Source organism: Chrysochloris asiatica, unplaced genomic scaffold (genome assembly GCF_000296735.1).
Source record: "Chrysochloris asiatica unplaced genomic scaffold, ChrAsi1.0 scaffold00405, whole genome shotgun sequence".
In the NCBI taxonomy this organism is placed as follows: domain Eukaryota; kingdom Metazoa; phylum Chordata; class Mammalia; order Afrosoricida; family Chrysochloridae; genus Chrysochloris; species Chrysochloris asiatica.
In genome coordinates this window covers 151,510-164,692 of record NW_006408923.1, presented here as the reverse complement: position 1 = coordinate 164,692, position 13,183 = coordinate 151,510, and the positions used below count along the sequence as shown (strand labels likewise).

Genomic DNA, 13,183 nt, shown 5'->3' with positions numbered 1-13,183 from the left:
TACTCCCGTAAAGATTTACACCCTCGGAAACCCTGTACAGGGTCGCTATGGGTCGGACCCGACTCGATGGCACTTAACAACAACAACAGAGATGGGTTGGCTCAATGGCAGCACTAATGGGGTCAAACATAGCAAAGATCATGAGGTTTGGGCAGGATTGTACAGTGTTTCATTCTGTTGTTCATAAAGTAACTATGCATACATGCCGATTCGAAGGCACCTAATAACAACACTTTAAATTCTGCATATAAGAAATGTTGAGAGGCAATCACATCTAGTGTGAGATTAGGATAGAATTCAAACATTAGTAAAGCTGAACTATCTTCATTCCTGCAGGTGTTTAATCAATAATCTAAAATAAACTGAGAACTGATGAGTCAGAACAAACTTGATAGCATCTAACAACAGGGAGTTAGCCATTACTCTTTTCTGTGTATATGCTTTCATGTTTTTGCCATGTCAAAAAGAAAATTATAAAAATTAATTTAGTAGAAGATAATGGGGCTCGAATAAATAAAATATTCTTATGCATTCAATAGTTTTGATTCAGAAAAGTCCAACATTTAAAAATTGGCTGCTTTTCTCTTTTATAAGTTTTAAAATAGAATGTATAACAATATTTTGCTAATAAATGTTTGGGACACATTCTGTTTACTTAGAATACTATTGTTGTTGTTGTTGTTAAGTGCTGTTGAGTCGGTTCCGACCCATAGCTACCCTGTACAGGGTTTCCGAGGGTGTAAGTCTTTACTGGAGTAGAAAGCCTCATCTTTCTCCCTTGGAGCGGCTGGTAGCTTCGAACCGCTGACCTTAAGGTTCGCAGCCCGATTCGTAACCACTATGCTACCAGAGCCCCTAATATTTAACAAGAGAAAGATGAAAATTATGTGCCTGAAAATCCATTCATCATCTTGCTCAGTCAGCAATACTTTTGTTAATAATGCTAAATTTCACAATAATCAATTAGTGAGAGTAAAACACAGCTGGTTGATTATTTTTCTTTTTTATTGCTTGCTCTAATTATGTTGCATTCAGCTAAATATATAACTAAATATCTGACTCAAACACAGAGTATTTAATACTCTGGTCACATGTGAACACAATGTTGGTCCTTTCCAGTGACAAGTAGGTATAGGAAAAGTAGTCCTACAAAAATGAACAAACTGAACTCTGGCATCGATTATATTTATGGTGTGTCTTTCTGCCATGATATTTTAGTACCTCAGTTACCATCCCTCAAAATGTCTAGTTATGTTATACTCAGGACATAAAACTACATTAAAGCTCATACGAATTGATTAAGCTTTGATTTCTTGTTCCTCTCTTCGTTAGAGCCACTCTCACTTAAATTTCTTTAATTGACTCAAATATGTTGGCTTTTCCCCTAGATCAACTCCATATTCCAGAACCAGTCTTATTTTATTAGTTTATTTTTGCTTACAAAAGGGAAAGTATTTATCTTTCAACATCCAACCTTAATTGATGGGTATATTATTAGCCCTTAAGACTTATGGCTAGACAATGTTTCAAAAACAGGTTGAGTCAATCCTAAAACAGTGATTGATGGTAAATATCATGGGTGGGGCTATTGTAAGAAGACCATGAAAAGCACAAAGTAATTGACTTTGTTCTTACACAGATATTTTAGTAGAATAATAATGTTCATTCTCTTTAATAGTCTTGATGTTGACTATTTCTGGAATTTTAAAGAAAATGAAGTATAGATATTGTTTTTCTACAGTGGAAACCCTCTAAAAGAAAATGTTGAGGAATTCTTACAGCAGAGGGATATGTCTGAAACCATCTTTCCTGACAGGAACATGTTGACTGTAAAATTAATGCGTGTTCTCTATTTTTGCCCTAAGAAAGGAAACAGATCTGTGATAATGATGTTCAGAATATACCTTACTCTATAATACCCAAATTCATCTTATCTTCAGATGGGCTAGGATTTTAGACTACTTGTTAAGCTTTCAGAGTATATTTTAGGATTTAACAATTACCAATCCTTCTTCTAAGGATTCCAAGTGACAGAAATGAATAATATCTAATTTCAAATAGTGGCATGGATCATTATTTACACCTATTTAGTAGATGTAATTAAAGATATATAAAAGAGGAGTGATTATTTCTAAATAATGTGTTAATTTTTGTTTGTTTTTATTTAATTTACTTTAAACATAATTTGTTTAATTTTATGAGCTGAAAGATATTTCTCTTAGTTGCTAAATGCAATCAGAAATTTGGAAAGTAATAAGGTATGTTAATTAAGAGAGATAAGAAAGGATATATACAAGCCAGTATTTTTCATAGCACATCACACACTTTACTCTTTAATTAAAATTTAACATGTTTGACAATTTAATGAATGATCTGAAATATACAAGGAAGAAAAATGTGAGAAAGTTTCGTAATGCAACCAAATCTGTAAAACTGCAAAGCAGGAAATCTTTTTCTTTTCCTTTCTCTTAAAAATCTGAAAAGGAAACAAACAGAAAACCCTGTACTCAGTAGCGTATGTATGTGTTTAATTTCTAAGGAGCATAGATTGAACACATTCAAATGATATTTTTCCAACTCAGGTATCTCTTGTTTTTTAAAAATCTAATGTTTTACCTGTCAGCTAACTAAAACTTGTCTTTTTAGAAAGATAAAGATTATTTTTAAAAATAAAACTTGTTTTAAAATAAAATATCCAAAAAGATTTGTGACAAAAATCAAAGATTGGTTGAGTGAAGATGAAATTTTTTAAAATTCAGGGTGCTTTCCAAAGCTTGCTTTCTTGTAATGGTTATGAAAAGAAAAACAGGTTCAGGCATTGGTGAAGTATTTGAGCTCCAGTGGAGAACCTATTGACTTTGAGTCAATGTTGACTCATTGTGACCTTATAGAATAGAGCAGAACTGCTCTACAGGGTTCCAAGGCTGTAATCTTTAAGAAGCGGCCTGTCATGTCTTTCTCACACTGAGAGGCTCATAGTTACAGGGCACACAAATTCCCCTACTTCCCCAGAGTGAGCATGTGACCTAATAGAGAAATCAGGCACTGTCTGTAAAGAAACATAAAGGAGATATGCATTGCTTCAACCCTAAAAAAATACATATTAAATGTGATATTGCCATTTTTCTGACTTTGCACTTCTATAGAAAGACATTGCAAAGATGTTTGTGAAAATGTCAAAAGTAATTGTTCTTTTCCCGTTAAGGGTACAGGAAACTTACCTTCATTTACTTACTGTATAAAGTTGTTCAAATGACGTAAGCTTGACAAGAGGTACAGAATGGAAATTCAGGTCCAATGAATGTTACTTACATATAGAGTAGCATACTGTTTAGATTGCTTATTGTATAGCAACAGAGCCTTTGTGAATTTACCATCACGAATTTGCCTGTTAGGAATTCCTGTCACGAGTTATGAAGCAGAAGGTGTTCTTAGATAACAGGTGGAATTGATATAAGGGACACTCTGAATCTTATACTAGGGGTTCACATCCTATGGAAATCAGTGTTTCTGAGTATGTGGATACCTCATGTGGTGCTGTGTGATAAGTACTGGGCTGTTTGAACCACAAGGTCAGCAATTCAAACTCATCATATGCCCCTTAGAAATCCTATAAAGGATTGCTATGAGTTGAAAACAACTCGACAGCACTTAACAACAATTGAAAATGTAATTTTATTTAGTAAATTTTCTCCCCTGTCTCCTACCACCAAACCTTTTGTGAAGTGTCTCACATGTTTGTTTCCCATTCTTCTTTTCATGTAGACCATTTTATGAGTAAATGTCTCATATTTATTTTTAATTTTTTCCCTCTTTAGGTGTAATTTAGCCCCTGTGGTGGAGTTTGCTACAGACGTGGGAACAAAATCTGATTTTATTACCATGAATCCATCAGTTGTACAAAGAGCATTTGGAGGCTTTCGAAATGAGAGTGACAGAGAAAAATTTGTTCATAGACTCTCCATGTTGAATGACAGTGTTCTTTGGATCCCTGCTTTCATGGTCAAAGGAGGAGAGAAGCATGTGGAGTGGGTTAATACATTAATCCTTAAGAATAAACTGAAAGTGCGAACTGCCTATCCATCATTGAGACTTATTCATGCTGTCAGAGGGTAAGTGTCTGGAAAGGGCATGTCTGTCCTTGACACAATGGAACACATAACTAAATATTTTCCCTAGACAGGGAGGAGTTCAGAAAGTCTCAACATGGATGTTTCTGTAATTCTTTAATGGGTACTGTATTCATATACTTTATTTCAGTATATACCTTATTTATTCTACTCATCTCATTCTTGGCAAAGTCAATTGCTGAATTTAGCACTTACTTATGTCTTTTATGAATTAACAATTGATTTTTATGTGTTTCTGTGCTGATACTTTAGAATGTGAATAAGAAAATATAGTAAAAATTATGAGTTTAGTAAGGAAGCAACCACAATAGTGCTAAATGACTAGTGGGCAATATTGTAGAAGCATAAATGTTAGATGTATTTAAGAAGCAATTAAACCCCATCTGTAGTCAAGAGGCCTACTTGTGAGAGAGAAGGCTGGCTGAGATAATACGCCTTAATGCTTCCCCCAAAGTCACAGATGCTGTTTTTATGAATTTAGTCAACATTTCCCTTTTATTAACATGAGCTCAAAAGAAATACTTTAAAAAAAGAACACTTCTGCTTAAAAATAGAAAATGACCAAAGGTCTAAAGTTAATCTTATATTAATAAAAGTGTATATTATATGTAATTCATAGATAAGCAATTATATATATTTATTGAACTCCTATGGTGGCACACAACCTCCACTACTATCACTTAGTACCAGATGCTGTAGATGCAAAAAATGAGGAGCTGACCACAACCTTCACAAATACCTAAGCATTATGGTGAACAGAAGTATGTTTAACTAGCTTATGATAAAAACAAATCATAAAGGAGTGAATAATTTATTTCTTAGGTTTTCCAAGAAAGCTTTAAGAGTGTACATAATCTTTGAACTGAACTTTCACAACAGAGTATCAATTATATGGGATGTGAGTTGGTATGGGGGTAGGGGGTTGGGTAGGAGAAAGAGAGTTAAAAGTGAAACAGAGGAAATTGTTACTGCATCATAAGAGAAAACTGAGGCAAATAAATTGTTAAATACATGGTAGATTGTGGAATAATAAAGAATATCATCAAGTCTAGCTACTAAGATATTCTATTTTATCCTGTATAAAGCATGGATAAATGTAACTGGGAGAGTAAATTTTGTAATTGTACAGGCTCCACATTGGGAAGAAGTGTTGTAGACCAGAAGAGCACCTTGAATCTTTGATTAATCAATTAGTTCATAAGATGATAATGATGACATGTAGAAGGAGTACACATGGAAAGGGCACTGAGTAATAGTAATGAATCTAGAAGAGAGAGGTTCTTAAAGCTCAGAATTAAAAAGGGTTTGCTTTGCTCTGGTAGCATAGTGGTTACGAATTGGGCTGCGAACCGCAAGGTCAGCAGTTCGAAACTACTGGAGAAAGACAAGGCTTTCTGCTCCTGTAAAGATTTACAGCCTCAGAAACCCTGTACGGGTCGCTATGGGTCGGAACCGACTCGACGGCACATAACAATAACAACAGTAATTGTGGGGTAAAGTGGTTTTGAATTTTTAAAATTTTTATTGAGATACTTTCTTTTAAAAATTTATCGTATCCTAATTTAAGCCTCTAACACTCGTTTGTCAGTTTGTCATACTGTGGTGGTTTGTGAGTTGCTGTCATTCTGAAAGCTATCCCTGCTGGTATTTTAAATACGGTCACCCATGGTGGACAGGTTTCAGATGAGTTTCCAAACAAGACAGACTAGGAAGAAGGAGTGACGAACTATTTCCTATTCATAAGGTTTTCACTGAAAACCTTATGAATAGCAGAGAAACATAAGGTTTTCTCTGAAACCTTATGTTCAGTGAAAAGCTTTTCACTGAAAACCTTATGAATAGCAGACAAACACTGTCAGATATAGTGCTGGAAAATGAGCCCCTCAGGTTGGAAAGCACTCAGAATTGTGAGGTTGGCCCAGGATGGGACAGTGTTCTGTTCTGTTGTGCATAGGGTTGCTATGATTTGGTACTGACTCAATGACATGTAACAACAGCAACAACAATTTAAGCTTCAAAGTCCTAGGGTGGTGCTGTGTGATAAGCATTGGCCTGCAAGGTCTGTTTGAACTGCAAGGTCAGTGGTTCAAATCTCACCAGCTGCTCCTTGGAAACCCTGTACAGAGTTGATATGAACCAGAACTGATTTGACAGCACTTAACACCAACACGTTTAAATCGCTAAAAAATTTCTTAGATTGTGTTAATCTGAACACAAATTATAATCTCATTACTGTTGTTATTGGGTTCCATTGAGATGATTATGATTCATAGTGACACTGTAAAACAGAGTAGAACTTCCCCATAGAGTTTACAGGGGAGTGCTGTTGCTACACTGTAGGATAAACCCTGGACTACTAACTGAAAAGTCAGTGGTTCAAACTCACCAGTCACTCCTTGTAAACTATACATTTGCAACTCCATGGTACACATAAAAAAGAACAACACTCTTACATTTTGAAAATTCTACAAATCTTTTCTAGCTGTGAGGATAATCAGATGACTACCAAAGAAATATGAGAGTGTTAAGTGTTGACTGCATTATGGCCATGAATTTACTTAGAATTAAGAATTTTCAATTGGAATTCTTGGAACATCACTCCTGACCTCTGGAGATATTTCTCAATTTGGAGTTCACAGATATTTGGGAGGTTCTTAGAAAATGTTATGCTCTTTAAAAAAAACTTTCACACAGATACAAACTAAGAATACTGACTTATAAAAGTTTTAAGAATGATTTAGGAGTATTATTTCTAGGAAAATCAACAAAATCCTCACCTATTCTGACCTTGGATATGAATGTTTACATCCATGAGAGTCAGATTTGTAACTTTTAGAATGTATACTGTTGTTAAGTTCCTATGAATCAGTTGTGACTCATAGAGACTCTATGCAGGGTTTCCAACACTTTAACTCTTTGTGGGAGCAGAGAGCTTCATCTTTCTCCCACAGAGAGGAGAAGAACCTGGGACATTTATAGTGATTTAGAATTGGGGAGCTATGAAATAAATAAAAAACTGTTCCATCTTGGCTTCTAAGGAGCATTCTTGTTGTAGTTCTTCTAACAGATTTTTTTGTTGTTCTTCTTCTTATAGTCCATATACATTTAATATTCTTCTGCAACAGCTTAACTCAAATATATCAATTCTTTTATCATCTTCCTTAGTCATTGTCCAACTTTCACAGGCATATGCGATTATTGAAAATACCATGGTGTGGGTCATATGTACCGTAGTCTTTGCTCTTGAACACTTTAAAGAGGTTTTGTGAAGCAGATTTTCCCAGTGCAATATATCATTTGATTTCTTGACTGATGCTTCTATGAGTGTGGATGGTGGATCCAAGCAAAATCTAGTCTTTGACAACTTCAATCCTTTCTCCATTTATAAGGATGTTATTTATTGGCCCAGTGGTGAAGATTTTTATTTTCTTTACTTTGAGGAATAATCCATCCTGAAGTCTATGGTCTTTAATCTTTATCAGTAAGTATTTTAAGTTTTCTTCACTTTCAGCAAGTATCATCTGCATTTTGCAGGTTGTTAATGAATCTTCTTCCAATCCTAATGCTACATACTTCTCCTTATAATACAGCTCCATGGATTGTTTGCTCAGCATACAAATTGAATAACTATAGTGCAAGAATACAACCATGGAAACTTTCTTGATTTTAAACCATTCATTGCCCCCTTGTTTTGTCCAAATGACTGCTTCTTGGTTTTTGTACAGCTTCTTCATGAGCATAAGACAGTGTTCCAGAATACCCATTCTCTGCAATGTTGTCCACAGTTTGTCATGATCTACACAGTTGAATGCCTTTGCATAGTTAATAAAGCACAGGTAAACACATTTCTGGTATTCTCTGCTTACAGTCAAGATCCATCTGATGTCAGCAATGATATCCCTTGTTCCAACTACTCATCTGAATCTGGCTGGAATTTCTGTAGTTCCCTGTCAATGTACTATTACAATCATTTTTAAATTGTCTTTAGCAACATTTTACTTGCATATGATATTTATGATACTACCCAATGATTTTTGCAATCTGTTGGATCACCTCTCTTTGGAATAGGCACAGATATGGCTATCTTCCAATCAGTTGGCCATGTAGCTGTCTTCCAAATTTCTTGGTATAGATGAGTGATTACCTCCAATTCTGCTTTTGTTTGTTGAAAGATTTCAATTTGTATTCCATCAATTCCCAGAACCTTGCTCTTTGTCAATGTCTTCAGCACAAATTAGATCACTTCCTTCAGAACCCATGGCTCTTGATCACATGCTATTTCTTGAAATCACTAAACATTGAGTATTTATTTTTATTTTGGTGACTCTGTGTATTACTTCCATCTTCTTTTGATACTGTCTGCATCATTCAATATTCTGATCAAAGAATCCTTCAGTATTGCAAAATTTTTCCTTTATTCTTTCAGAGTGAGAAATGCTGAGCAAGTTCTTCCTTTTTGGTTTTCTAACTCTATATCATTGTACATTTCATTATAACATTTGACTTTGTCTTCTCAACTTGCCATTTGAAAATTTCTGTTCAAATTTTACCTCCTAATTTCTTACATTTGCTCTAACATATGTACACTGCAAAGCAAATTTCAGAGTCTTTACTAACATCCATTTTGCTCTTTTCTTTCTTTTTTGTCTTCTTAATGACGTTTTGTTTTCTTCTTATATGATGTTCTTGATGTCATTCCACAACCCTTCTAGTTTTTGGACATTAGTGTCTAATTATTGAAATATCTCTGCTTTAAAGTCATTTTTGGTAAGAATTTAAATATTCTTCATATTCTTCAAGGTCATAACTGAGTAAACACACTTGTTTTTATTGCTAAGTGCTGTCAAGTTGTCTCCAACTCATAGGCACCCCGCATAGGGTTTCTAAGACTTTAAATCTTCAGTGGAAGAAAAAGACTGATCTTTGGAACCACAGCACTTTCCAAGTTAACTCATACTCTTCCAAATTTATTTTATTTTTTTAAATTTTAACAATAAAGAAATACATTCATGTATGTACAAACACACATGCATTCATGTATGTACAAACACACATGCAATGGCATAAGACCATTTAGGCTATTAATTTTCTATTTCTTTGGATTCACTTAATTTTTAAACTTTCAAAAAATCTTGGTGTACTGTTCTTTCTGTAAATGTGAAATAATTATTCCTTGAGTAGTGTTCATGTGTTGTATACATAGAATATATAAATTTGTTGTTGTTGTTCATTGCTATCTATTGTTGTTAAGTGCCTTGGAGTCAGCTTAAACTCATAACAACCCTGTATATAGTTTCTGAGGAGCAGCTACTGGGTTTTAAATGCCTACCTTGCAGTTGAAACTGACCTTGCAATTGAGCCCTCATCTTAAAGCACCACACGTCTAGTTGGTTCCAACTCATAGCAGACCCTACGTACCATAGATTAAAACATTGTGAGGTCATGCACCATCCTCAAAATCACTGCTGTGTTCATTGTTGCAGTTATTGTTTCTATCTATCTCACTGAGGATCTTTCTCTTTTCTTGTAATCATCTACTTGATCAAGCATGATGCCCTTCCCAGAAACTAGACTTTACTGATAACATATAAATAGTATATGTTGTTGTGATGTGCTGTCTAGTTGTTTCCAAATCATAAGAGACCCTATATAGGGCTTCCAAAGATCAGCTGGTGGATTTGAACCACCAACCTTGTGGTTAGTGTTCCAGTGCTTATATAAATAATATCTCATGTGTTGTTGTTCTTGTTGTTAAGGTCTGTGGAGACAGTTCCAAATCTGACCCTATATGGGGGTTCCAAGGAACAGCTGGTGGGCTGACTTTGTGGTTAGCGGTCTAGTGCTCATCCTACAGTACCATACTGTTGTTTGTTATTGTTGAGTACCATAAAATTGGTTGGACTCATAGTGACCCTGTATAGGGTTTTCAAGGAGCGGCTGATGAATTTGAACCTCTCTCTTTTACCTTATGGTTCAAACTGACCTTGTGGTCCAGTGCTTTATCCTACAGCACTATACCAGGTCTCCTTCAGTACCATATTAAGACTCTATATATAGTGTACTATATATTGCTATGTGAAGTCCTGGTTTGGAGTTGCAGGATAATGTACTGGACTGCTAGGTCATTTTAAGCTTCAAGGTTGGGATTTCAAACCCCCCAGCCACTCCTTGGAAACCTGATACAAGGTCGTTATGAGTCAGAACTGAATCAACTGGACTTAACAACAACAACAACAACAACAACATACTATTATATATAAAGTGACACTGTTGGATAAGCACTGGACCACAAGGTTGGCTTGAGATGCAAGGTTAGTGATTAAAAGTCACCAGCCACTCCTCAGAAACCCTATACAGGGTCTCTATGAGTCAGAACCTATTTGATGGCACTTAACAACAACAACATTATTATTATGTATATTAATATGTGGTGCTGTTATTAGTGGCTAAGTACCCCTGTGCCACTAGAGTCCCTATATATTATGAGTATATATACTTAGAAAGTAATAAAAATATGTTGTTGTTGTTGTTAAGTACCATGGAGTCGGTTCCAACTCATAATGACCCTGCAGAGAGTTTCTGAGGCTGTAAATATTTATGAAAGCAGAAAGCCTCATCTTTCTCTCACAGAACTGCTGGTAGTTTTGAACTGCCGACCTTGAGGTTAGCAGTCCGATTCATAACCGTTATGTTATAATCTATCACACTAATATACATATAATACATTTGCATGTGTATAATATATAAACTTATTTTGTATGTTTTATACAATTTATTTAAACTATAAATTGTATAATATGTACATTGTTTTATTAGATATTTTGCATGTCAGACATCATGCTGATAGAGTTTTTCTTCATTTTGTTGTTGTTAAGTGCCATCAAATTGGCTCTGACTCATAGTGTCCCTGAATAAGATTTCCCAGGAGCAGCTGGTGAGCTTGAATTGCTGACCTGGTGGTTCAAACCAACCTGTCAATCTAGCACATTAACCCACAATGCCACATGTTGATTAATATTCAACTTGTAATCACCTGGGATTTTCAGAAATTGAGCCATATTTACTTTGTTGCAAAAATCCTCCATTTGATCTTTATGTTGTTGGTTTTAAATGCTGTCCTGAATTTATCCTTAGTAATTTGTGGAGTCCTGGTGTGGTGCTGTGGGTTAATGTGCCAGACTGCAAAGCCATTTGAACTGTAAGGTTGGCAGTTCAAGCTTACCAGCTGCTCCTCAGAAATCCTATCCAACGTCTCTGTGGGTCAGAATCAACTTGATAGCACTTAACAACAACAAGTTTCATCTTGTATTGGGAAGGTAGATATGGTTTTACATGATCACTTTAGCTGATTAATAACTTGAATTATTTGCTTTCATTCACAACATGAGAAAATGTTCTAATAAATTTCATATTGCATAATTAGCATCTTTGTTTTATTTCTTTTTGACATTAAATAAAAGTGTCTTGAACAATAGAATATCAATTAATATTGCCTCCCACATTTTTCAGGGGTTTTCTAGATTATTGATGCTTACTTTTGGCATACACCCCTTAAACTAGCTGTGCACTTACTTGACACTATAATGATTAAACCATATTTTCTAGCTCTGGATATAAATGTCATCGAAGGGAAAACAAACCTTTCAGATATCAAATTGGTTGACACATGTAGATAACCTTCTCAATAACTGTTACTCAATTACAAGATTTCCAGTTGATCAGGCATAATTTGCTGTTAAAAAAACAACACATAGTAGTTTGTCAGAATAGCTAACTTTTTATGTGGTACTTAATAAATACATAGATGGTATACTCACACATCTTCCAGCATCAATAGGTTGTCAGTTTTGATACTAACATAAAAATATTACTTCTCAGATTTCAGTATACTGCACTCATCTTTCTGACTTGAAAATCTGTCCATGTTAAAAAAGAGTAAGGGTAAAAGACTATATGAAATTAGTGTGCTCTTCTGCGTAATAACGTCATGTAACTTTCATGTGTTTTCAGCATAATTTGAATCTTGCCAGGTTCTAATAGAACCCACAGTAAAATTATAGACTGGAATAATCTATCAGTAGAACTCAGGAAATTGAGTTCATTGTAGTCTTTAAAATTGATCGTCTTGGAATAACATATCAACTCAAAGTCACATGAAGATAAGCAATATTAAAAAAACAACTTTTAAAATGGAAGCATTCACTTTAGCAGTTTTCTGAAAATGACCTGTTTGTTTTAAATTTAGTAGTCATATGCCAAAAACCATTTCCATATAGTTTCTATCTTGACCAATGTGCCATGCAACTACACAATTTCATTTTACATGTGTCTTAGTTTAATGCTTCTGACTAACTAGGTACTGCACAGTAGATATTTTTAAATCTTATGAAATTTTCATGATGGACTATTTATTTCTTTACTTGTGGACTTCTATTCTCCGGCTCTAGCATTTCAGTATTTCCTGAGATCTTGATCTGATTACTCTGGATTACTCAGATTCTGCTGTGGAATGTGAAAATGCAAATGCATATTTTTACATTGAATGTCTCAAACCAGACCCTGTGAAAATAACTGCTGGCAGTTCAAAACTACCAGCTGTTCCGTGGGAGAAAGATGAGGCTTTCTGCTCCCATAAAGATTTACAGCTTTAGAAACCATATACAGGATCGCTTTGAGTCAGAACTGATTCAACAGCACTTAACAACACAACAACAAACTACCAATAAGGCTAACTTGCTTTCCAATTCATGGTTATCTCTAATTGAAACTAAAAGACTTTACAAGATATCTACAAATTTTTAAAGAAATTAGAAGCCTCAAAGCACCTCTGGGAAAGTGATATATGATAGTTTATCTTCTAAACATCCCTTTTAATATCTTCTACACTAGGATCACATCTAATCCTTCAATTTTCATTTAAAGCTGAATTCCCCTTGGTCATAAAGCCTCCACATTCACCATTTCTCTCAGATTGACCTAAGTTTCCTTTTTTTCAGTATTTTCGTCATAAGGGGTATTGGTGGTGGTTATGTGCCGTGGAGTCAGTTCCGACT

General features: G+C 34.9%; 1 protein-coding gene across 1 annotated transcript in view; it reads left to right on the top strand.

The window, feature by feature from the left end:
• Window positions 1-13,183, top strand: part of LOC102833507 (CMP-N-acetylneuraminate-poly-alpha-2,8-sialyltransferase-like) — a 241,320-nt gene that overhangs the window by 140,881 nt on the left and 87,256 nt on the right. Inside the window, exon 4 of the mRNA XM_006876694.1 lies at window positions 3,819-4,112. Coding sequence (XP_006876756.1) covers window positions 3,819-4,112 — 294 coding nt within the window. The remainder of the gene's footprint in view (window positions 1-3,818; window positions 4,113-13,183) is intronic.